General features: G+C 37.3%; 1 protein-coding gene across 34 annotated transcripts in view; it reads left to right on the forward strand.

The window, feature by feature from the left end:
* Positions 1-479: 479 nt before the first annotated feature.
* Bap111 (Brahma associated protein 111kD) overlaps positions 480-27683 on the forward strand; it is a 72647-nt gene continuing 45443 nt past the window's right edge. For 15 of the 34 annotated variants that reach the window (XM_045746960.2, XM_045746964.2, XM_045746967.2 and 12 more), the window contains exons 1-4: positions 528-840; positions 9305-9383; positions 15301-15345; positions 25024-25083. In XM_045746960.2, the coding sequence (XP_045602916.1) occupies positions 781-840; positions 9305-9383; positions 15301-15345; positions 25024-25083 (244 nt within the window). In that variant the 5' untranslated portion in view covers positions 528-780. Of the gene's footprint in view, positions 841-9304; positions 9384-15300; positions 15346-25023; positions 25084-27683 lie in introns of all 34 variants that reach the window. The other 19 variants (XM_045746983.2, XM_069339417.1, XM_069339416.1 and 16 more) reach the window with 13 other exon arrangements.

Consider the following 27683-nt stretch of genomic DNA (forward strand, 5'->3'; position numbering starts at 1 on the left):
TGCACCCCATACCCATCTTGTGGGCGGTAGTGGAAAGGGTTACAGAAGTTACAAAATTCAATATGTCGTCACATCATCAATGGGTTCGAGATCGACCAAAAGTACAGTTTCTAAATTAACCAACTTAGATATGTGGAGAGCTAGTGTCATAATTTATATGTTTGTTAGTGTCACCTCTTCCAGTTGATGTGTGCGCGCGTTTTTTTTTGTTTGTTACAGGGGGATGACATTATATGTAGTCAGGGAAGCCGGTAACGCCAAGTTATATTACTGAATATATATGCTTTACGACAATAAATGATTTATTAAAATAAATTTAATTAATTAGTATATAGCACACAACGCACGATATATATATTTTAATATTAAATCCAGCAAAGCTAAATCGTAAATATCTCTCTCTAATATGTAATGCGATTTTCATTACTTTTTGTTTTTATAAAAACATGAGCTAAATAATAGTAGCGTTTTCTGCATGGGCTGACAACATGGGAGATGTGTGTGGACATTGATTAGTGTGGGCTCCCTGCACAAACAAACGCCACCGACGCCATATTTTCCTCCCATGTTGGCGTCTCGTTCATTTATTTAAGGTTTTTCTCCCCCTGTGAGTATCACAACCACTTCCAGTCTCTGTTAATGTCAAAATTAACATTTTGAACTTCCCTCCCACGTCCCTCATCAACTGATTTTATCCCAAAACTCCGGGAGAGAGAAAACTTCAAGAATTATTTTTGTTTGTGAAGTCCTAGAAAGGGTGAGGTAAGCCCAAGGAAGACCATGACAGCTGATATCAATAGCTCCAATATAAGACCTAGGCCTGGTCCAGATGCTTTTGCTGTAGGTGAACTGTTATTTCGTTTATTAAGCCCCACCCCAAGGCTGTCCAGTCATGATGGTAACGCAGTGGTTATGCTCCCTTGTGCACACTGGTGAGGCCAATGAAGTATCTTGTGTAGCTTGCAAGTCATGCGCCCAGCGACTTGTTGCTCCTCATGGTGTATGTATGTATGTATGTATGTATACGTAGTGTGTAGTTAGACGCTCCTGGGTGATGGTCACTTAATACGCGCGACGTTTTCACCACATATTTCTTTGGTCAAATTCAAACCTGCCTACCCGAACGCGACCTTGCATAACCCATCCATACTCGACTTTGTATAAACTATCTGAACTCAAACCTACATAATCTACCCATACCAACCTTGTATTGCCTAGCCAAACCCACGTTTTGCACAACCTCCCCGTACCCGATCTTATACAACCTACCCTGACTCAACCTAACAATCTTATCCAGCTGACCCAAACAATTTATAGTTTTAATCATTAGTAAATGAGCTTTGTGTGAAACGCCTGTGTACAATTTGACCACATCCCACCCTTGTAGTGTAGAAGGGCAGTTCATGGTTAAGTAGTTATTGTTTATTTTAAATATTATTTATATTACTATTATTTTTGTGTTGATTTTGCTCATAGTTGCTTTGGTAGTAAACAAACTTGGTGGGGTTAGCTCATAGACTAACTTAAGTTATGTTTAATGCTGAAATTTGATAAAATGGCAGTTTTTTCCCCAAGTAGCTTGTTATTGATGTAGCTGGCCGCCTCCAGGATGCAACCCACAGCAGTTGATTAACTCCTGGGTAGCTATTTACTGCTAGGTAAACAGAGGCATCAGGTGTAAGGAAATGTGCTCAAGGTGCCCCCCCCCCCATCCTCCCCTAGGCCTAGGATGTATCCTGACTTTCCCAGGATGCAACCCACATCAGTTGCTTAACTTCTGCATACCTATTGTTGATGGGTGAGCAGAAGCATCAGATGTATGGGAACTTGCCTTATATCTGACCACCTTGCTTGTCCTTCCTGGGAATTGAGCTCAGGTTCAATACTGTACCTGGATCATACCTGGAGAGGGTTTCAGGAGTTTTTCAACTCCCTGAGCCCGGCCTGGGGTCTAGCGTGACTTGATAACGTGGCCTAATAGGCTGTTGCTTGGAGCAGCCTGGATGCCCCCATATCCACTACAACCCAGTTGGTCTGGCAACAAGAACTTGTGTAGTTGCCTCGTGAAGTCCATCTTTGTTCCAGCAATATTTCTAATGCTTGCTGGGAGAGTATAACAGATTGTGAGTCGCCTGTGCACTTAGGGTTTTCGTTGACATGATTAATAATAATTCATTGTCTGGGGACAGGAAGCCAGGTTATACATACAGTACATGCTAGGCTTATACTGAGGTACCCCCCCCCCCACAGGGTCAAATTACTGACCCTGCCAGGGATGCAACCTATTTACTGCTAGGTGGACAGGGGCATGAGGTGAAAGGAAATGTACCCAACCATTTTCCTACCGCCCAGGATTTGAACCTGGAGTACTCGATTGTGAGTCGATAATGAACCCGACTGTACTACCGGACCTTTCTAACCCGGGACTACCGGGACTGTTTGGTGTGGTGGTAAGTCGTCTTTGTGAATCACTTTAGGATGCTGTTTTGTGCATTTTTGTCCTCCAGGTTTTTGTCCAGGCTATAATAACAATTGATTGCTGTATTCACCTAGTTGAAAGGTCTGAAACTCTTGTTGCCATGCTTGTCTGAGTGTGGCACCTAAATCATTGAGATAATAGTAGTGCAAACTTTTTTTTTTATATTTATATAAAAGAATGAAGAAATAGTGCTCCTTTATCTAATTAAATATTCTTAACCACATGCCCAAAAAAATTTGAGAGAATTTTGAAGCTATACAATGAGATTGAACCTCATGTTATGCATTCACCTTCAGAAAAGCCCCATTGAACTCTAAAATGAACTTAGCTAACATAATGAATTTAATGATATGACACTCACCCGACGAGAAAGCCTTCCTGAAGGGAATCGAATGCTTGCAGGAACAATTATGGGGAGGGGGGAGAGAGGGAATGGAATACATCCCATAGGGAATGAGGTTAAAAAAATAATGCCTTGTGCATACTGGGAGATTGCCGGGTGAGGGCGTCATTGGGCCCATATTCTCTGGTAATGTAAACTTGCTGAAAAGCCAAGTCAGGAGTGAGCTGGGAAAGTCATGTATGAGGGTTTATATGTTTGCTACTTCACTTTCGTTTACACAGTGCTTGGAATAACTTGATTTGTTTACACATAATTGACAAAAACAGTGATTGAGTACTGTACCGTATATTGGGCTCTAATGTAATGTGTGTGCCTATATTGCTTGTAGGTTTATTTCTGCCACAGCTCAAAGGAAGTGTGTTGCAACTCGCTCCTTTGCTGTTATTCCTCAGGTAATATCAGTCTAAAATAGATTCAAATACAGGAGGAACATACCATATTTTGATTTGATAATCACCTTGCTGATGGTACAACATAACCTCGTCTCTAATGAGCAATTAAAAATTATAGCAGATTTTTTCATGGGTCTAGGTTTACTCCATTATGTCTCCATATATATACAGATGTATGATAACTAAATTTATATCATTTGTATAAAAACCAAGTTATGATAACTATAATCAATGTATAATAACAGCATTACCCCAGAGATCAACTTACGAGAGTAATCGCTCTCTAAGGGTCAATAACGAGCCAACCTAATTAACCCCTCACAGCTGCAGTGTTTATATAAAACAAGCGGCAACATGAAAGGCTCTACATCTATTCAATTGCTTTGCGAATCAATTTGTCTAACTCCAGTGTACCTGTTTACTACCAGGTGAGGCATCAGGGAATGTGTCCAAGATCCCCTTAGGTCATCTACGGATAACCTTCCCCAGGATGCAACCCACAGCAGGTGCCTAACTCCTAGGTACCTATTTACTACTAGGTACACTAAATAAAGGCATTAGCTGAAAGGGAACATGCCCAACTGTTTGTCCTGTGTGGAAATCAAACTGGGATCCTCGATTGTGTGCCTCATTCTACATTGTAGCCTTGAAAGAAGCATTTGGAGAAACTTGATTTAAATACTCCAACCCACACAAATAAAGGATTGAAATGAAAGTGGCAACATATTTTACCCTTATCAAGTCTTGACAAGGAAGAGTGGAAGAGTTTACTTGATAAGAATCCAGGATGGACTGATTACTTCCATGGTCCAGGAGGTCAAAATGTCATCACTTTCATTTAATTTCAAATGTGGGTTGGGTTACTTGTTTCAGCCACATTGTGACTTATTCTCTGCATGACTTTAATATTAATACCTTGCATGACCTTCATGCTACATAACTGGCTATAAATATACTTTAATGTGAATACTGATCTTAATGTACATCCATCTATACTGTAGATTTAAATTAACCTTTATTTCACTGATTAAACATATGCATGAATTAATATTGTGTTGCATGCATTTATGTGTGAGAATATTTTGAGAAAGAAACCTTGAATTTCTAAGTACGTGTACAGTACTGTATGTTTTAGTGTTTAAATAATCTATTAAAGCTCTGCTTCATTGTCCTAAATAAACATATATGTTTTCTTTAAACATGTTTTCTAATTTGCATCAGATTTATTGCTTGCTGTGTGTGTAATGCAGTTACTTGCTAGTCAGGTCTATATAAGATAGCAGTTCACATTCGTCAGCAAAGCGTTGTTCAAAATTAACCACTGCGTTATTACTGTGCAGCCTACTTTGTATAGTTTTAGTGAAAAGTAGTGTTTCTTAAATGTGATGTACTTAAACCTGTGTTTGTAAACTTAACCAAATATTAATGGTTTTCAGTGTTTAATTAATTATGCATTAAATGCAGTTTTATGTTATGATGGTATTGTGTATTATTAATTGCTTTGCTTTTCCTTATCCAAAACTTTTCTCTCATCCTAAAATATAATTCAGCTTATCCTGCAGAAAGCCAAACACTGTATTGGAATCCTCATTATTGTCCTATAGTCCTGTTCTTATGTAACTTTACGCATTTCTTACTAACCTCTTGTGATAATGGTGAATCTATTGTCGTAGGATAGGTCTGGATATTTTCATTGCTTTTGATAAGGGATCAATTCTAAAAAATTGCAGTCACTTGACTTTCCTCGAATGTTATAGTTTCTCTTATGGGTCCTCTTTGTTTTTGAAGATGGCTTAATTTCTTGCACTTACACGATGAACATTTGTCATTCTGCAGGGTTTCCTGCAGGACTCCAAATGGGTTTCATCATTAATTTTTCATTATAGGGGGACAGGTATCCTGCTTAGGCTTATTGAAGTCCTGCCAGGCCAACTACTGACCTTCCCTAGAATGCAACCCACAACAGTTATTTAACTCCTAGATCCTTATTTTACTGCTAGGTGGGTCTCTGTTTTACTGCTTGGTGAACAAAGGCATCAGGTGAAAGAAAACTTGCCCAACCATTTGTTTGGTTGTGAATTGAAGTGGGGTCTTCTTTGACCCCAGGATTTTAAGTCTCTTATTTGTGAGCCAAGGACATAGACTACTGCACTGTGTATTGTGTTATATAACCCAGTTTTATAGTTTTGTACAAGAATCTAAATTTACCTAATTTTATCTGCATTTCATGTGATGGGCCACCATCTCTTGTGGTTTTGATGGGAACAGGAAGCCACTTGTTTGTCAAAAGTCCCCCTACCTATTGTTCCTGAGGATTTTTTCCCAAGTGAACTTTGAAGTGGAGTACTACCTTGACATTTAAGGCCAGATGTGGGATATTACTTTTCTTGACTACTATTGCAAGCAACATTTCTAATTTGTATATGGCAGATAACTTCCTGGTCTGGCAGTAACTGCCAGAACAGTGGGTACAAAGCTTGGGTACATTATTCCAGTGAGATTCCTATGTGGATGGTCCTTCTGAGACAGGTGTTCACCGGGTCAAGATTCACTTTGGTCTTGAGAATCCCTTTCAGTGCAGAAGCAACGATCTAAAGGACAGCGATATGAAATTCACCACTTCTTGGTACAATGCATGTTGATGGAGAATTACATTCTCCAATGACCTGGACCAAGATTCATCAAGCATTTACACACCCACGTAAGAAACTGTTTAATGAATGAGGAAAGATGTACAGGTTTTGTAAGTGGTGGTGTAACTGCTTGATGAATCCAGGCCATGTAGGGTTATTATGTGATTTACGAAGCCCTCCTTTCTAAAAGTATAGGAGACTTGACTAACACCCGTACTCTGCACCTGTTTCATGTGGCAACTTCATGGTGCAAGGGTTAATGAATTATTGACATTAACTGAACATAAAAAAAAAACTGAAAAATCTAAATACTGTATTGCCAAACCACAATTTTCATTCCAAATCACAGTGAACATAAATTAAAAAATCATTAAAATATTGCTAAATCCAATAATTTGTTGCACCACCTGTCAAGCGCCTTAGGGTGCTGTGTGCACTGCAGGAGAATTTTTTTTTTTTTTTTTTTTTTTTTTTTTTTTTTGGTGAAAGGGCATTCTGTCTCAGATAATATCAGCCAAGGTATATGTACCTAATTTGAATAAAGGTTAGGAGAATTCTGTGTTCCTGTAGCACTATTGACCTCAGTTATGATAACTTAAGACTTATCAATATGATAATCACTGATTTTTATCTCTTTTCAGGAAGCTGAAATTTAAAAGTAGAGTATAATACAATAATTTTATATGAAGCATTTCATCGTGAACTTTACTGTACTGCCAAATTAAACTGCTGTTTACCATCTTAAGATTTCTTAATTTTCATTTAACCTGGACCCTCTATCAGTATCTTTGATATTAAAGTCTCTCAATTTCTCATGTAAATTGCAGAAGATGTAAAATACACTGCATTATACTTGTTGTGTAATACTTTTAAACTGCCAAGAACTCTTTAAATATGCAAACCTGTATGTTACAAATACAGTGAATGCTCTAATGTTTCTGAAAATGTTCATGGAAGGCTCCTACTTGGCTGGAAATCAGAAATCTATACAACACAGTACAGTACATTAATGATGCAGTAAGAGATATATTTGTGTTCTGCTTGATGCTCTGTTGTTATTCATTGGAAAATCAGTATGCCAGCAAATATAATATGTAAGGTTATATATTTGCTGATATATATCAGTACTAGTACACACAAATTTAACGAACTAGTCTCCTTCATAATGTGGAGATACAGTAATATTCTCCGATACAGTATCGGAAAAAGATATGGTTTATATATTGACAGGACTGTTAGTAGATGCTATGTCACCACAAAATTCACTGCCATTAGCATCACTTTCATTGCTTGAAGCATACAAGTCTTTAGTTTCAATAATTGAGAAATTCAATAATAATTTTTCAAGAGTATTAGAGGAAATGTTTAAAATATTGTCAGTGCGTTCCAAGCAGAAGCCTGTTGGACTGAGTTATCACACGTTAGGCCTGGTCCCAGGCTGAGCTTGCAAAGTAGAACAACTCCCAGAGCCCACTTCAGGTATATATATATATATATTCCAGGCATTCTTTTTCAAATGGCTTAATGAGCTGCTAGTGGCATATTTATTCTTGGAATTAATGGGGCCTTGTTTATGTGCACTACACTCGTCAGTTAAACATTTATCAGTGATTAAAAATTGAAAGCTGTAAGAAGCCAGAGAGAAGTGAAGATGATTATTCTGTCATGCACTTATGGTTGCACTAGAAAAAAAAAATAGAATAGCTCTACTGTACAGTACTTGCATAGAAATTTAGGCCAGTCAACATGGCAAGGTTCACTATTGAATTACTAGCGGCTCAATGTATTAAGGCCATGTGAAAATATACTCATTAAATTTCTCTTGGAAGGATAAATAATAATACTGTAATAATTATTTTGTTTTAATTCAGTGTCTTGTATTTTTTGTTGTAAGATCTTATGTTGCATTTCCTTGTGTGTGTTCTGGCAGACCAGGGGCAGAATTCATCAAGTACTTGAGTGATTACTTATGGCACCTGTTATGATATTTGTGAGATTTATGTGACATCTCAATAGTAGCAGCCCAGTATTTACTAGACAGTTTGAATTCTGAAGTGCTACGAGGTTGCCTGCAGCAATATTGATTTTTTGGTGAGACTGTCCTCCCAGTATTTCCAAGCTCATAAACTGTTTAGTAAATACATTGCTGACTAAGCCATCACGATAGAGGAAATAAGTATGGTACAGGTGTTGCAAGTGGTCACTTAAGGGCTTGATGAATCCTGGTAGACCAGAATTATGCATTTTTCATTATTTCACATTCTTGTATCACTATTTTCTGACATACAGTAACTAGAAAAGGTATGGTACCTTTTCAGGGTAGGTATTTCTTCCTAGGAACCATTTTTTAGGTATTACTAGATATTTTCTGACTTTTTATAGCACTGTATTCCCAAAAATTACCATTTGCTTCCGTTCTTTGATGGACAGTTGGCTGGCTTGTCACACTGAAGGCAGTGTTCATAGCAGACTATTTAGCATGGGTGGTACTCGCACAAGAGGATACAGGTGAAAGCTAGATACCAAAATGAGCCACAGACACATTAGAGACATTAGATATACAGTATTTTGTGTCAGAGTACAGTAGTTAACAAATGGAATGAAATAGGCAGTGATGTGGTGGAGGCAGCAATCTCCATACACAATTTCAAATGTTGATATCTTAAAGCCCAATAGGCTCAGGGACCTGTACACCAGTTGATTAAATTTGAAAGGTGGTACCAAAGAGCCAACACACAATTCCCGCAAGCACAATTAGGCGAGTAAAAGTCTGGAATTCTTCACTTGTAGTAACTTGGGAATGTGATGGGTAATTTCACGACTGCTGTACCGTAATACCACTGCTGCAACATTCATATGTACTTTTATATGTAGATATATATACTGCATCTCCTAAGAGTTAAGCATTCATACAGTACAGTATATAATTGCTTTCACATGTTTCATAGGTACATTCACGGATATACATCTACATCTAAATATCTACTGCTTTCAGTGGGTTTAAACATTAATGCTTTTGGTGTCTCTTTACATCTAATACAGTGCTTCCTAACCTTTTTAGGAATGACCCAATTTTATTAGTTCTCAGAAGACCCCCAAGGAGAGGGGTCATGTTCCACCAGTTGGGAACCAATGATCTAATATTTACAGTGTCTCTAAACATCTAATTCTTTGTGTGTCTAAACATCTATGGTAATTCTTTGTGTATAAACATCTAAGGCTTTCAGCGTCTCTGAGCATCTAATACTTTCGGTGTGCAACATATGAAAAATATATTTTTTTTATGCAACAAATAATGCTTTATTACTTTGCTATTTTTTGTGGCCTTTCCTGTGAAACTCCAATTTGGATTGTTGTGTATTTGGAAGATATATGGTGATTGAACCACTCTTTTCAGCCTGGCCTTAGGATGGCCCTGCCAACAAACTACCGGCAAGTAGCCATGATGGGCCCCTCCCCAACACCAGGCCCCACACGTAAGTTCGTTGGGTAATTCATTCTGTGTGTGTTTGGGTGATTCTACTTTAAAAATTGATGTATGAAATTGGGAAGGAAGAGTATTTAATTTGCATTTGAAAATTAATAGTAGGCTGTACTCTAATGTATATGTGTGATATTTATTTGTGGAATGTTTTCTGCAGTAATGTTACTGTATTTGTGAAAGTTCCATTTCATAGATTTTCCTAGAATGTTAAAATCATTAACATTGAGAAAATTGTTGGATGATTTTCAAGGTAAGACTGTATTTATCGTGCTATATATACAGTATATATATTTACTGTATACATTAAATAAATTGTTGGTGTGTTAATTGTTAAATTCAATGAGAAGGCAAATGTAGTGGGATAACCCGTATGATATAAAGAATAGGAGTCCTTCAATTTTTTTAATAAAAATAATGTAGTCTATGACAATACTTGCATGACATGACCAAAACATTTATTGGGATTAATGAAAATAAAAAGAGAACAGTTAGAGGTATTTGGCATTAGATTAAATAATTATATAGGGAGCATGAGTTTAAGGAAGTAAAAATGGGGACTTGAAATATTAGCAAATTAATGGGGACTTTAATATTCAGAATGATTAAAAGTTAGGCATCTGAGATATACTAAAAAGAAATGATAGAATAATTATGTAATGTAAGTATAGAATAATATGCAATAGCTGTTGCTTATAGACCTTATTTTTCAAAGCATTTTGATGATAAGTTTCAATAGGAAATGGTCTTTACACGCATACAGGTGGTAAGTGGATGACAATAAAGGAATTCCTTCGTTGAATTCAGAGAACTTGTGTAGTCGGTTCACGAACATACACATGCCATTAGAAGCTTCAAAACATCACGGGGAGTTGAATAACCATGAGCATAGCTCTCATTCTGTTATTACACGTAGATATATAATTAAATACTTTTAGAAGAACTTGTTATTATTGCTCTTTACAGTATATTAGAAGGCTAATGACTTACATTTTGTCCTCTGACCATGAGGTAGTTGAGATCTGGTAGCATTCAGTAAACAGAGGATCAATGCTAATTCAGTTTCATCAACGTTGTTTGCCCAGCATTTTCCCTAGGAAGGGTTGGCCCATGATCACGTGTTTCCATAGTATATTGACAGGTACACGGTAAATATTTTGGCCGTTACAAAGACCATGAAATCATGATCATGGGTGCAATCAAGCACTACGTCAGCTGAAACTTGAACCATCAATCCACAAACATCCTCTCTGACGAGGAATGATTAAATTGTTTAAGTGTTAATCTGTGTCTAAGATGACTAATTTGTTTAATTAATCTTTGGAATGAGTACTATAAGTTGAATGAATGCTTAATTAATCTTTAATTAGTGTGATAAATTAAGAATTTGATGGATAGCAAGAATTTAAAGTGTTAAATGACAAGCTTTAAAAGCATCATAAGAAACTCTTGAGCGGCTTTAAATAACCTATCTAATTTGCACAATGAAATCACAGGTACAGTATGTGATAAATTTATGAAAGATGTTGGAGCTGAATGGTGGGGTCGAACCTGCATTCCTTAATCCAGGAATGCTGGTACAGTCTCATTGTACGGCCTTAGTTTTCTTGTTGGATTTGCTTAACATTTAGTTGAAACTTTACTCTTACCAAAATGCTTTTCATAGTGATTTGACTAAATACTGAAGTGTTTTCAAAATTGTTTTATTATCCATAAGAGTTGTACAGCATTACATAGTATTAATGATAGCTTGTCATTCAATGCTTTTAAATGTCTTAATTTTTTATTAATTGTTTACATTGTCAAGAGATTTAATATAATGCCTTACTCAGCTAAGTAATTAAAACAAACTTGATTCTGCTAATTCTGAGTGATTAAATGTTTTAAAATTTTGATTCCCAGTATTTAAAGTCTTTTTGCATCCAAGATGTAATGGTATTTCATAAATTACTTAGTAATCTTAAGGATTTATATTTCTCTGGATTAACTAATGACCAAAGATGATAGCATAGGTCTTGCAACTAAAACCCTAGAGTGAATCTTTCTAGAAACTCTAGGTGCAATGTAGCGTGCACCGTCCTAGTTCCTCCCCTACCTATTACTGTATACTCCGTGATTCCCCAGGTTAGTGGTTTTATGTCATTAATTTCAACTGCTTTCCTTGATCCCATTCCCTTAGAACTGACAAAGTGCAGTTTTCTACGCATATATCACAGTTATACTAAGGTACTAACATCATAAGGAAAATTTTGACGGAGTGAACAACATTCAGTAACAGATAAGTTCTTGGTTGTCTGTACAGTACTGTTTCCAAATATTTTGTGTAGCAAGCGCAAATTAAAATATGTATTAAAATAGAAAGTATGTAAGAGAGTTGTCACAGTAGAAGCTTAGTTATATGAAAGGGATACAAATAACATTGTATACAAGATGGTTCACTAATAGATTATTAAATTAAACCAAGCTAACTATACCCAACCAAATCTAGCTCAACTGTCCCTAACACAGCCTAACTTAATTTAAAATGAAATACAGGTAATATATATACGGTTTAAACGAACGGAAAATCAGCTTTGTGAAAATATCTTGTGTACGATTTGACCATACCTATTATAAAATGAACTAGGATAAAGTCACCGATCTTTGGACATCACAAAAGAGTCTGCACCATTGCATAGAAAGAAACCACAAAAAAGTCAGTTGCTCTTTGAATATGTTCCAAAACATATTGAAACATTAAAAGTTTCTAATAGAAATCTATTATAGTAAATATTATATAACCATTTTTCCACAATTTAATGCTTGGTGTGTGTGATAATCAGTTCTTAAATTTTATAATTAAAAAAATGAGGTAAATAAGGTATTTGATTAAATTTATTATCAACCTGTTTTTAGGTGGCTGTATAGTTTTTAAACTGTAAGACAACACGGGTGTAGATACCTAGCCTTATAGGTAATACATGTGGTAGGAGAGTGGTACTGAAATCTTCTCATTCTAGGTCTCTGAATACCAACACCAAGAGGCTTTAAATCAATTGGAAATGACACTGATGCATAACAAATGCACCATGGTAATTTGCATATTATTATCAGATCTTAGTGGTTAATTATTTGCAAGGAATGAGTCCCTGAACATGGGGTGTCTGGTGTCTAGTCTCTGGATGCAGTGGAAGAAATATGAAAAGATCACCAAACAATATGAAAACAGCACTGAAGTGTATCGACACCCTGCTAACATGTTACATGATATGAGATCATAATATTCCGATAAAAGCGAATTGCTTAATACAGTACCCTGTAATTACCTAAGTGTAATTACCTACGTGTAGTTACAGGATGAGAGCTACGCTCATGGTGTTCTGTCTTCCCAGCACTCTTTATCATATAATGCTTTGAAATTACTGACGGTTTTGGCCTCCACCACCTTCTCACCTGACTTGTTTCAACTGGTATTGGATATCTTGTTCTTGTTCTCTTGTGAGGTAGCGTCTGGACATCCAACAAAGCTGAAGCATCCTGGAGCAAGGAATGTTATTCAAGAAAGGTCACCTAATTGTATGGAAATTTAGAGAGGTTGTGTATTTCCATGTTCAGATTTGGAACCAGTCCTTCTGATATTTTTCCAAGTGTAAGTTATTATGTTGCTTGTGCTCTAGAAAATGCACATTTAACAATTTTAAGTGTCTCAATAATTTAGAGGCTTTATTGAGTGGATTCAGGCATTATAAGACTTTCTCACATTCTTCGGGTGAGCTTCTTCTCCACCTTTGAAAGGGCCTGTTCGTGTGCAACAGTATTCTCCCCTAAAGAGCACTGGTGTCTTAAATGATTCATCGTTAGTCATTAGTTTTTGTTATCCAACCTTTCATTTTTCTTGCAGTTGTGAGAGCTACTTTTCGTGTGTTCTCTAAAAGTAAGATCTTCCAACATAATTGCTCCAAAATCTTTTATGTTGGTTTTCTTTCACTGGTGTGATTTTACTACATTTTATGTATGAGTTCTGTTTTGACATTTTTGTTTTTCTATTGCTGAGTAGCTTGGAACTTATGCTCATTAAACATGTTATTTTCTGTGGCATATTAAATTACCCGATTAACATCAGTTTGGATGTTTGCTGTATCCTCTATATTGTCAACCTTCATGGAAATAAAAGTATCATCTGCAAAGAATGAGTTTGTGTCCTTGTCTGAGTTCATTACAATGATGAGAGAAAGTACCGGAGCAAGCACAGTACCTTGGGGATACTGAGATTTCACATTGGATAACCCAAATTATACTTTATAGACTATTGTACTTTGGGTTCTGTATGTAAGGAAATTAAAGATCCATCTTCTTACTTTGCCAGTAATTACTTTTGTGCTAATTTTGTGTGCAATGACACAATGGTGATATTTGTTTGAAAGGTTTCATGAAATCTGTATACATTACATCATCATTTTTCTTGTCTTCCTCGGCATCTAAGCCCATTGTCATATTTGTCTAGCAGTTGACCTGTAAGGAAGATAGCTAATAGTGTAATTAGGCATCTCCAGTAGGGAAGAGATGTGTTTATCGAGCTGGCTGGGATACTGGGTGACCTGAGCGATCACCTTATAATGGCTAGGCTCAACTTTATTGGGTATTTATATTAAGGTTATAGGTGTTTGCTTCATTACCTTTGGAAGCCCGAATTTCCATAAGACATTCCTATAAAACATTTTTTCCTCGCTTCCTTTGCTTCATAGAGTGCACCAGATTATGCCTGGTTCCTAGTAAACAAGGGTGGGTCTTCGAGGCCTGGTGTGTCTTTCTAAGACTTGGCTGAATAAGCACTTAGCTCTGGTAGCTATTGAGGGCCTCACCAGAAAAGGGCATTTTGTTACTTTAATAAATGCATGACTTTTTAAGGTGTAGATTGGGGTCGATTATTATATTCTGAGTATTTGTGAATTTAAAATCAGGTACAGTACTTGATGTTATAGTACCATGTATGTAATCTGAATTTTTGATGGTTGTGGTGAAAACTTGTTGAAAATGTTATTGCAGTGTGTGTGTGTGTGGAAGATGAGTGTTAACTAAGCTACTTCTGTGACTAAACTTAAAATTTGTATACATTGGAATATAGTACAGTATTAGAAAATATACATTAGTTGGTATTTTGTTGTTCACCCCTCACACTGACACATGTAGATACTAAAGTCATGCGCTGACTCTTTCATTGCAGCTAACAGGGACTTCTGCCGTTTTGCTTACGTCATCAAACATCACATTTTAAAATTTTTAAATCATTTGTAGAAAATTTAAACCTGTTGATAAATTTGCTTTATGTGTAGAGGCATCTTTAATGATGATGATAATGGCTTTAAAGTGTATTCACATTTCAACATATGCATGATGAATTATATTTTGCAAGGTACTGCAGACTTCACATTTTTTGCAAAGGAAAACCCTGAAAATGCAGAATATAATGCATGGAAGGGTGAAGAGACATAATGCATGAGGAAAGACATTACGCATCCCCCACAGGATATAGAAGTATGTCATCGCTATTTGGGAGCCAAGGGAGCCAGAAATTTGACTATGCTAAATATAAATATAATGGAAATATAGACCTGAAATCAATCTTCTGGTTAATATGTTTCCATTCCAGTAAAACATTTTGGTTTGCTCAAAATATCTGATGCTTGCATGATAATACTGTATCATTTGCTTCTGATTTGCTTTCCTCTTATAATTAACACAAACTTACAGATTACAATATAACTGATCTGCAAAAAAAATATTCCAAGTTTGATCTAAATGAAAGTCAGGCGTATATTTCCTGATTTGCGGATGTACTGTATGTGAAATCTTGCACCCTTGCCCATCTCACCTTATTTGTTATGTTGCGAGCTTATTTATACCATTGACCGCTTGCCTGTCTGTTCCTGTAGATGTTTACATGCCCGCGTCACCACTGATGAGCAACATACTAAAAGGTTAGTTGGTTTCTTGTAAGTTTCGCTTTTGATAGTTTTCTGTAAGTACATATAGCCAGGATTTTCAAAATTCTAGTCGTTTTAAGTACCTGTTTAACCATACGTTAGGTGTGTTGTCAGTGATAGATTGAAGATATTTTTAAAGATTTCTTTTTCAGGATTTACTTTTTACATTCAAATAACCTATCTTTTGTTATATTGTCATGTGAAGTAAATTTCAGTATTGGTTATCGACACCAAATTTGCTTGCATTTTGTGCCTTTGACTTTTGATTTTAGGTAAATGTGTGAATGCTCTGTGTAGTGCTTGAAAGCTTTTGTGACTTGTGTATCACCACTACATATAATTTTATTCTAAAACATCTTTAGTTTATAACCTCTTGAGTTTCTTTGTTCTTGGTATGAAATTTATGTAGGTCAGTATATTGAGGTACATAAAGTACTTGCATACTTGATGCAGAAAATAAGAAAATATTTTTGTGTGTAACTGTATTGTTTATATTCGTGTTCATCCATATACAAGCTTCACTTGGTGATGTTTAGCCACATACTGTACAGTACACACTACATCATTGCTCAGTGTTGACCACATGCTGTACACTATACAGTATGTATTAACCTAAGTATAGTTACAGATGAGACTGACGCTCGTGGTGTCCTGTCTTCCCTGTACTTACCATATAAAGTTTTGAAACTACTGACAGTTTTGGCCTCCACCACTTTCTTACGTGTTCCAACTGTCTACCACACTGTTCACAAAAATGAACTTTCTAACTATTCTTTCAGCAACTTTGTTTAGTTTGTTTAAATAAATGACCTCTTGTTCTTGAAGGAAGTTGATTATGGCTGCCCCACCTATTCCTCTGCCTCTTCTTCGACCCTTTGTCATCTTGATACATATACACGCATGTGTATTTGTACACACATGTTATGGCTTTGAAGTATAGCGTAGTGGATACAGCATGCAACTGCCACCTTGCTGGCCAGTGTTCGAGTCCCCTGGTGGGTTGAGTGTCTAAAAAGTTATAAACTTCAGCTACTGGAATAGGGTAGTCTGTGCATTATATATATATATATATATATTTCTCAGCTATTTTCTTTTAAGGAGGAGCTAGATAGTAAACGTGAAGGTCTTATAACAATAATGAGAGAGATTATAGCGAGAGCGGATAACGATAGATCACGACTGTTGATAGTCGGTGACTTCAACTTGAAATCCATAGACTGGGAAGCATATGAAGCTAAAACAGAAGATTTTTGGACCTGTAAATTTGTAGACCTCATCCTGGAAACATTCTTGTATCAACATGTTAAACAAGCTACGAGGATGAGGGAAGGGGACGTTCCCTCCATGCTAGATTTGATATTTACCAGGAAGGAGGAAGAGATATTTGATATTCAGTACCTTCCTCCCTTGGGTAAAAGTGACCATGTCTTTTTGGGAATAAAGTATGCAATGCGTTATAAGCTGGAAGAAAATAAGGAGGTTGAAGCAGTTGAAAAACCAGACTTCAGGAGAGGACATTATGGTGACCTTAGAAATTTTTTTAGTGAGTATAATTGGACAGACTTGATGCTAGGCAAGGAAGTGAATGAGATGTATGGCAAGTTTTGTGAAATATATGATAAAGGCACAAAAAAATTTATACCAAAACAGAGATGCAGAACTAGGAAACAGGATTGGTTCAATAGAAATTGCGAGAGGGCTAGAGACCGAAAGACACAAAAATGGAATCAATACAGGAAGAGGCCGAACCCCCAAACATACCAGCGATACAAAGATGCGAGAAACAACTACACGGCAGTGAGGAGAGAGGCAGAAAGAAATTTTGAAAAAGGGATTGCGGACAAATGTAAAACAGAACCAGGTCTATTCTATAAATTCATAAACAACAAATTGCAGGTAAAGGATAATATTCAGAGGTTGAAAATGGGAAATAGATTCACGGAAGATGAAAAGGAAATGTGTGAAACACTAAACGAAAAGTTCCAAAGTGTGTTTGTACAAAATGAAATCTTTAGGGAACCAGATACAATAAGAATTCCAGAGAACAACATAGAACACATAGAGGTGTCTAGAGACGAAGTGGAAAAAATGCTCAAGGAGCTCGGTAAGAACAAAGCAGCTGGCCCAGATGGCGTTTCACCATGGGTTCTGAGAGAATGTGCATCTGAGCTCAGCATTCCACTTCACCTGATCTTTCAGGCATCCCTGTGTACAGGAATCGTAGCAGACGGGTGGAAACAGGCTAACATAGTTCCAATCTACAAAAGTGGCAGCAGGGAAGACCCCCTCAATTATAGACCTGTATCATTAACAAGTGTAATAGTGAAAGTATTGGAAAAACTAATCAAAACTAAATGGGTAGAACACCTAGAGAGAAATGATATAATATCAGACAGACAGTATGGTTTTCGATCTGGAAGATCCTGTGTATCGAATTTACTCAGTTTCTATGATCGAGCCACAGAGATATTACAGGAAAGAGATGGTTGGGTTGACTGCATCTATCTGGACCTAAAAAAGGCTTTCGACAGAGTTCCACATAAGAGGTTGTTCTGGAAACTGGAAAATATTGGAGGGGTGACAGGTAAGCTTCTATCATGGATGAAAAATTTTCTGACTGATAGAAAAATGAGGGCAGTAATCAGAGGCAATGTATCAGAATGGAGAAATGTCACAAGTGGAGTACCACAGGGTTCAGTTCTTGCACCAGTGATGTTTATTGTGTACATAAATGATCTACCAGTTGGTATACAGAATTATATGAACATGTTTGCTGATGATGCTAAGATAATAGGAAGGATAAGAAATTTAGATGACTGTCATGCCCTTCAAAAAGACCTGGACAAAATAAGTATATGGAGCACCACTTGGCAAATGGAATTTAATGTTAATAAATGTCATGTTATGGAATGTGGAATAGGAGAACATAGACCCCACACAACCTATATATTATGTGAGAAATCTTTAAAGAATTCTGATAAAGAAAGAGATCTAGGAGTGGTTCTAGATAGAAAACTATCACCTGAGGACCACATAAAGAATATTGTGCAAGGAGCCTATGCTATGCTTTCTAACTTCAGAATTGCATTTAAATACATGGATGGCGATATACTAAAGAAATTGTTCATGACTTTTGTTAGGCCAAAGCTAGAATATGCAGCTGTTGTGTGGTGCCCATATCTTAAGAAGCACATCAACAAACTGGAAAAGGTGCAAAGACATGCTACTAAGTGGCTCCCAGAACTGAAGGGCAAGAGCTACGAGGAGAGGTTAGAAGCATTAAATATGCCAAAACTAGAAGACAGAAGAAAAAGAGGTGATATGATCACTACATACAAAATAGTAACAGGAATTGACAAAATCGACAGGGAAGACTTCCTGAGACCTGGAACTTCAAGAACAAGAGGTCATAGATTTAAACTAGCTAAACACAGATGCCGAAGAAATATAAGAAAATTCACCTTCGCAAATAGAGTGGTAGACGGTTGGAACAAGTTAAGTGAGAAGGTGGTGGAGGCCAAGACCGTCAGTAGTTTCAAAGCGTTATATGACAAAGAGTGCTGGGAAGACGGGACACCACGAGCGTAGCTCTCATCCTGTAACTACACTTAGGTAATTACACTTAGGTAATTACACATGGGCATACTGTAGGTACATACATACAAACACTTATTTACAGTATTTATTTATTTATTTTATTTATTTATTTATTTATTTACTTTGAAGTGAGATATATATGTGGGTTTGGACATCAGTGGTTTCAAATCTCTTAAGCCTAGCTTAAGTTTTATTTTGTATTGTAAGTTATTTATGCGCGTTTGCATTTATAACTTTATTGAGATGTAGGAGAATCATTTACCTGAGTCTTTAGTGCATATAATAGTCCATCTGATAGAAATTTCATATAACTTCATGTTGAAGTTTCTGTGACACTTAGTACAGTTGACTAATTAATGTTTTTTGCCAGCATATAGGAGGCTCCTATTTTTACAAATATATATTTTTTTATTTTTGTACTTTTATCATACATATAAAGTAATTTTCAAGTGGTTTCGTAGGGGAAAATGTATGGTATTATGCATGTAAATACATATATATTTGGCTGGTGGTGGACCAAAAACATGCATCCTATCCACCAGCAAATACAATAAGTATTTCGTGATGAATTGAACTTTATCTTATCTAAATTTTGGAATTGGAATATTTTGACTCTCATTCCTTAGATTACTTAATTACTTTGCCTGTGACTTAAGGTGTATCAACTGAAGCCAAATGTTCGGCTAAAACTAGAAAAGTTGCATTTTATCAGTAGATTTGTGTGCTTACACCTCTTAGTGTCTTGATACTCTGGTGTCCTTGATGTGTCTCTTGATTTTCAATTTGTTTTCTTCTTAAATACAAGTGGCTTTGATAATTACTTCTTTGAAAGCTTATTACGTGGTAACAAAACTTTCTTCCCCTGCTTTTCACCTTATTGCTGTTGCTCTCTTTCTCCACTCCTTTGATTGTTCTCCATCTCTCCCTATTCTTCTTGCTTTCATTCTTCCTTTATCTCCACAGCAACTTTTTTTCCTCGTTTCCTCCATATCCTCCTCTTCTCCTCTTTTGTCTCCTCTTCCCTCTCTTGTATCTCTGCTTTTTCTAATGCTTCCTCCTCATCCTTCTCCATCACTTCAGTAATTTTTTCTGGCATTTTAAACTTTCTGGGTGAAGCCCCATCAGCTCCCTGAAGCTATCACACTTATTAAGTACTTTACTACTTAATGCCATCAGTCACAGAGTTCTATTGGCCAACAGTGAAAACAAACCACCAAAATTTCATGAAATTAGTGCTTGCTAATTTACCCTACCTCCCCCCCCCTTGTTTGGTGGGAGGAGGGAGGCAGACTGGATCAGCTGGGCCCCACCACCTTTAGTTCTAAGCAGATGTTGCTTAGGTGCGGTCCTCATCGCTCTGGTTCCAGTCTCATATCGTCAGTTAAGTGCTTAGGGCCTTTGGGGCAGGGTTGCCTTGATGGGTTTTATGGCACCCGTTCCAGCTGTTTACATATGCTATTTTTAGCTCTCTTTGTAGCCCGTTTGGGCTATAAGAAGCCCAATTGTTTTACCAGCTGTTTATGTTCACTACTTCGGCGCATCATTTCTGGCGACCCTGCTTGGAGGCTATTTACAGGTATATGCATTTGTGTAGTGTGAGCCAGGAGTTTAGTGTACAGTATACTTAGAGCTGCATGAACTCGGGATTCTCTTCACTGTGCACTCTTTTTTTGCACTACGCTTGCATGGTCAGGGCTAGCTTCACTAGGGCATTCAGGATACCCTCCCTTTAAGGGGGCCTCCTTGCTTTGAGGGGTGGTCCTCACCCTTAAGATAAGCGAGTGGTCTGTGGCTGTCTGTCTTCCTTGGGGTTTGGTGTATTTTTGGCCAGTGGGACATACTGTGGTCTGTGTAAACAGTTATTTAGTTATTACCAGGTGTGCCAACGTTTCTCTAAAGTTGCTCGTTTGCCTCGGTTTTGTGTAGGGTTTATCTTTTCTTTGCTTTCATTGGCTTTTGCCTGTTTTGGTTAGGAGTTTTGCTTTTTGCCTTATTAGGCTTGCCTAGGGCATGTGCAGTAGAACTCGCTTGCTGCCCCTCAGCTTTTCCTTTGGCTTTCCCCAGTGCCTGGGCATCCTGCTAGGCGCCTACCTTACAGGCCCTGGAAAACCCCTACGGCCTCGGTTGTATTACAGATACCACTTACGAGCCCACTCTTGCCTTGCATGAATTTGAGGGTTATTCGTCGCCTGTGCCACCTGGCGACATTTATCTGTTCTGTCTCAACCATGCTGCTTGTTGGGTCAAGTTCCCCCCCTCCATGTGCTCCATCTTCCTCATTCTTCTATGGAAGTTCAGCAGTATCAAGCGGCGACCGATTTGCATCTCAGGTTTTCTGTTTTGCAGTGGGCCAGGTTGTGTGCCCGGTTGGATGCCTTGGATCTGCCCCACTTGGTGTTTATAGACTCAAATTTGGGGGGGTGTCACATTGGCCATGGTTCTGTCCACATTCCCTTTTCCTTTTCCGGTAGGCAGGTTCTGCCCTTTTCCTTTGCCCCTGCTTTCGACTCCGAAATGTCAGGATTTTGGGCTCACGGCAGGGTTTAGCTCGGGTGTGGCTTGAGCTGGTCCGGTGGTTGCCCCTTCCGACGTGGGTGCGGAAGCAGGGGCTGCTTTATCCCACAGAACCTTCTGGGTCCTCCCAACAGACCCCCTTTCTCTGGGGCTTCTCCTTTGGACTCCATTTTTCCTTCTCGGGCAGTGGGTGTGGATGAGTATGCTACCCCATGGCTCTTGGCTGCAGTTCCCAGGATTCAGGAGGAGTCGGTTTGGAGCTCTTGGGTCCCATTTGACCATTTGTGTACCCTCGTGCCCTCTGCAGATGGTCTTTTGTTGCTTTCTGTTGCAGGGTGTGAGTTTTCTTATCCCCTTTCCCTGTTTGCATTAGTCAGCTCCCCCCAGTAATTATTTTTGTGTGCCTTTGGGTTCATTGGACCCGTCATTCCGGAAGTTCTGCCTCCTGGGTTCAATTGGTGGAGGCTGCGGGGGAGGGGGGGGTTGTTTGTGCATTCCCCTGCGTGCCCCGGTTTTCGTTTTTGTTATGTGCCCATCTTTGGGTTAGGTACTTTCGCCCCTTTTGTGGGAGTTCTGAGGCTTTGGGATTTTCCATGGCTAGCAGACTGAACTTTATTTCTCTAGGGGCTTGGCAAGGGTTTTTCCATTTCACCACACTGGACAAGCTGGCAGTGTCTCCTGTGTTGTGGGTCCTATGTTCCTCTCCCCTCCAGCTCTTCCCGTTTTGTGCAGCTCTATGCCTCTTCCCTCTTGTTAGCTTCTTTTGCGGGTGTTCTGCCGTCTGCTTCTTTGGCGCTATTTGCCATCAGTTGCTACCTCCCTATGGGTGAGGTATTTGTATTTATGAGATGTGGTTTGTTTTTATTGTTGGAGTTCTTTTGGCAATTTTGGGGTTGTGGTCTCATTTTTAACCATACAGTAATCTGTCTTGACTCGCCTATCTTTCTGGGTGCCTTCCCTTGATAAGGCACCCAGAAATAGGTGACAGAGATGATAAACTTCAAATGTAAAGCGTTCATAGGTCATTGCTCCCTGCACCTCTCTGAGGGGGCCATGTTCTAGCTCGTGTTCCCCAGTAGGCCAATAGAACTCTGCGACTGATGACACTAAGTAGTATGGCCCTTAATCAGTGTGATAGCTTTAGGGAGCCTCTAGGGCTCACCCAGAAAATGGTGTTTCATTACAGTCAATACTGGTTTTATACCCGCCCATCTTTTTCAATTTTTTTTTTAAATAAATACCCCTGGTTTAAAATTAATATAGAGAGATTGTGATACTGTTTGATCATGTATTTTGGTAAATATATTGCTAACTTTGAACAGCAATTGGATAGTTGTGTAATGGTGTATGAAGCAACTGTTTTCTAAATGTTCTCAAGAGCAATGTTAATCTAAAGTTCGGTTCATCATTAAGCAATAAAGCATGGCATCTATACAATAACAAACAAATGTAATATATAAGTAGAGTACTGTAGCAGTGAAATTGTTTTTCTTAAATATTTGTGGTTATTTCAGTGTAGGAATTATGTTATGGTTGATTAGTGCACTTAGAAATTGAAACTTGGCTTTGGTAAATGTTTTGATTGTATTTTTCATGTATATACAGTACAGTATATGGTAGCCTTTTGCACTGTGTTTTAAAATAGAAATATAGTTTTATATTAATGAGCCATGCTTCTTTGTGTAAGGAATTTCTTTTTAAGATAAATCAAAGTCTGTTTTCCACTATTGCTTTAGGAATGAAAGTAGACATTACTTCCTTTATTCGTCGTCTTAAATGATTTCCCATTTCTGTTGTTCGATCCCAACATGTTCCTCCAATCTCCCTCGTCTGTTTTATGGCCTTTTGTAACCCAAATTGTGGCTGCCTGTCATGTTAATTTGTGAGCTTTGTTTGCTTAACCCATCATATAAACAGCATTAAGCAGTGTGTACACAATACAAATATATATATATATATATATATATATATATATATATATATATATATATATATATATATATATATATATATATATATATATATATTTATATATATATATATATATATATATATATTTATATTTTGTCGTACCTAGTAGCGAGAACGCACTTCTCGGCCTACTATGCAAGGCCCGATTTGCCTAATAGGCCGAGTGATTTTCTTTATTTTCAATAAATTGTTTCCAATTAGTTTATTTGAATTATTATTATTATATTATATTAAGAACATAAATTATTGACTTGTGTTAGTTTAGGTTAGGTTAAGGTTCGGTTATATATCTACGTTAGTTTTCAACTCAAATTTAAACAAATTAACTTATACAAAATTAAATGGATAGATTTATCATTTCATAAGAAAAAATTTGGAAAAATATATAAATTCAGAAAATCTTGGCTTATTAAGCAAATCAGGCCTTGCATAGTTGGCCAAGTACGACATTCTGGCTACTAGGTACAACATATATACACACACAATTATATATATATATATATATATATATATATGTCGTACCTAGTAGCCAGAACGCACTTCTCAGCTTACTATGCAAGGCCCAATTTGCCTAATAAGCCAAGTTTTTATGAATTAATGTTTTTTCGACTACCTAACCTACCTAACCTAACCTAACCTAGCTTTTTCGGCTACCTAACCGAACCTAACCTATAAAGATAGGTTAGGGTAGGTTAGGTAGGGATGGTTAGGTTTAGTCATATATCTACGTTAATTTTAACTCCAATAAAAAAAAATTGACCTCATACATAATGAAATGGGTAGCTTTATCATTTCATAAGAAAAAAATTAGAGAAAATATAATAATTCAGTAAAATTTGGCTTATTAGGCAAATCGGGCCTTGCATAGTAGGCTAAGAAGTGCGTTCTGGCTATTAGGTACGACATATATATATATATATAATATACATACATACATACATACATATGCATTCACACACTTCAATTATAAACAAAACATCATTTTACCCATTATCACACAAAATTTTTTTTTATTAGAAATTGATTTAAATTTATTTTTGATTCTATTAAAAAAAATCCTTGCTTAATCTCAAGGTCCTGAAATCAGCAGAGGGTATCTAGTTATGCACTATACACATGTAAACAGTTAACTATAATTTAGTATACCATTGGCTGTCATTATGATTTGTTGGTTATTCTTACTTGTTGATAATTATTGGTAAATTCCAAGTATACTGATTACAAGCTTTTCTCCCCTTGTCAGTTTCTCCGAAGTGTTGGTATTATTTCTTTGAAGTACCCTTGAAATGTCAGTGTTAACTGGACTGCCCGTTCTCTCAATTTACCACTTCGTGAAGTATGTAACTGTTCTTCCTAACCAGAAGCATACGAAGCCAAGCAACCCACTTAACCCATTGAGGTCTTATATACAGAAAAAGTCAATATTAGAGTACTTGAATTTTTTACTAATACGTCGCATTTTTAATGGATTTGTCTATTTGATTAAAAATATGATGTATTGGGTGAGAGGATGTGTTGAACTGGTACCTGACAATGCTCCCTTGATGGGGAAAATTTAATCATCCTCCCCATTTTTCTCTCTCCCCCAAGCCACCACGACCTCATCCTCCTCCACCTCTTCTGGAAATGGAGGCTCAGGGAGTTCGAAAGGTAACAATGAGAGTCTCATGAAAGCAGCAACAGCTATCCCGTCTTGAGCTTATCTTACCCTGAATGTGTTGCCCCCCATGGTCCCCCCCCCTCCTCCCTTCTGAATGTTGCAAACTTACGACTCCCTCGTGAATGTTGCCATCTGGGTTGGCCACTGTCATTGTGCTGCAATGCAGTTTCTCCCAACCTCTTATCCTTGCCATTGCTCATTGAGCACAAGCACTATCTCAGCAGTATTAAAGCTAATGCCCTTCTATCCCGGAACTTATTAATACTCATGTGGTTTGAAGAGTGGTATTAATTGCATATAATACTGTATAGTTAACCCTTAAACTGCATATATCATAAAAACATCATTCAAACAGTGACACAAAACATAAATTGTCATATAATAAAAGCACTTTAAGGGTTAAGGATAGTTTATAGGTTACACAAGCCTGGCTTGTCTGGCAAGTTGCTCTCATTGCATGACTTGCATTGTCTAACAAAATAGAAAGATTAGATTTAAAACCTGGCTTGCACATTTGGTTTCGGTGTGTATAAATATTTTATTATGTAATTTTGTGTGCGTGGATGTGCATGCCTATGTGCGCGTGAATGTGTGCTTACCTAATGGTGTTTGTAGATGAGGGATGAGTAAATCTTGGGCCCACCTTTTCACAATCTTGTATGGTATCTGATATGGTAACTTTTACTCAGAATTGTCTTTGATATTGTCATATCATCACTTAAAATTTTGTATTGTATTTGTCTTTACTAGCTCTTCATCTAGTACATTTTAAAGGACCACAACTCATACACTGAATTTACTGTCACTCATAGGCTTTGTTTTGAGTTTCCACATACGGCCTCTTGTTCTGCTTTCCCTTACTTGTTCTTTGTCAACATTGTATACACTTCCCAGAATCTTGTATACCAAAATCATGTCTCCTCTGGGTTTAGCCAACTTCTAGTGCTTTCAAGTTTCAGCCCTTTTACTCTATTCTCATAGCTTAAATGTTGAATTTTTAGTACCAGTTTTAAGCTCTGGACCACATTTCACTAATAGTCTTATGATGTAGGCTGTATACATCACTCTGAACCTTGTTTAGGTTCCAGAAAGATCCTTCTACAGTATATATATAATTAGGTAAGTGTAGTTACTGGATGAGAACTATCTTCATAGTGTTGGTCTTCCCTATAATCTTTGTCTTATTATATTCTGAAGCTTTCAATGGTTTTAGCATCCTCTACCTTCCAATCCAAATTACTGCAACTATCCGAAACTCTGTACACAAATGAGAACTTCATTTCATTTTTCGGCACCTTGGTTTTCTAAGCTTGAATCTATGGCGTCTTTTTCTAGAAGTTGCAGGTTTAAAAAATTCTTCCTTGTCTATTTTTTCCTATTCCTGTTCCAATTTTGTGCAGATGGGTGTGTTCTTGCTTACACGTACTTGTTGATGTGGTGGATTAGCTCTGCCACCACTTCATGTTTTGGTACTTGTTGCAACAGTAATAGTCTCCAATGATTGTCATACTGACTTTTTAAAGCTGTGCATTTAATTATTCTCATCCACATCTTTCTGTACTTTATTCAAAGTGTTCACTGCCAATAAACTGAAGGAGTACTTCCTCACATCTATGTGGCTCCTTTGTATTTCCAGCTTACATTTTTGTCTACTTTTTCTCTCAGTAACTTGTATACTGTGACCAAATCTCCTCTGGACCTTCTTTAGTGTTTGTAGGTTTAGTTTTCTCTTTTCTTGAAGAGCTTTATTGGATGTGGGATTCATGTCATTACTGCATACTCTTAAAACTGGCATTGTATAGTATTCTGAAGGATTCTTTGATGTTACTCGTGTTGAAATCTAGGGGCATTTGATCATTCACAGCTAATATTTTGCAGCACTCAATTATATGTAAATAATTACATGAACGAACACACTTTGGTAGATAATTTATGTAGATTAAGAGCAGAAGGGGGCCCAGTACTGAACATGTGTGTGTGAGGGGAGGGGGGTGGTAGGGTGTGCTACTTACATTGTGCAGTTTTTGCATGTTTACATATTCACTAATGCGCTTATTCTACAGGCATAATGTGACCCTCTTTCCCCCCTCCCATCAGAGTTTTTCCCACCTCTCCCTCCCTCTTTCGTGCCCTCTTTTATCTGAATTTAATGGCAGAGAGTTCAGAATACTTACAGACAATGGGGGGGGCTGTCTACCCCTCTCTCCCCACTACATTTAATGGCATTAATTGTATAGTACGTAGAGAAAATTAATTTGTGTGTTTTAGAAGTTGTAGATAAAATGGATAACGTTGTTCATATCACAATTTGCTTTAAGCAATACATTACTATAAATGAAAATGGATGAAAAACTACCATTTCCTTGTCTTCATAGTATTGGGAACAGAAATATCATTGCACTTTGCATCGAGTTCTGTGAGTTTAGCTTTTCTTGGGTGAGCCCTCCTGTGACTCCCTGAAGCTATATGCTGAGTTGATTACCATCATTGGTAATCATTCTTCTTTCTCATGATGTGACCAGGTCACATCAGATGTAGAGTTCCTGAGGCATACCAGGACTTGAGCCAGAATCCAAACCCCCTCCCCCCC

This window comes from Procambarus clarkii, chromosome 41, assembly GCF_040958095.1.
Source record: "Procambarus clarkii isolate CNS0578487 chromosome 41, FALCON_Pclarkii_2.0, whole genome shotgun sequence".
Classification (NCBI taxonomy): Eukaryota; Metazoa; Arthropoda; class Malacostraca; order Decapoda; family Cambaridae; genus Procambarus; species Procambarus clarkii.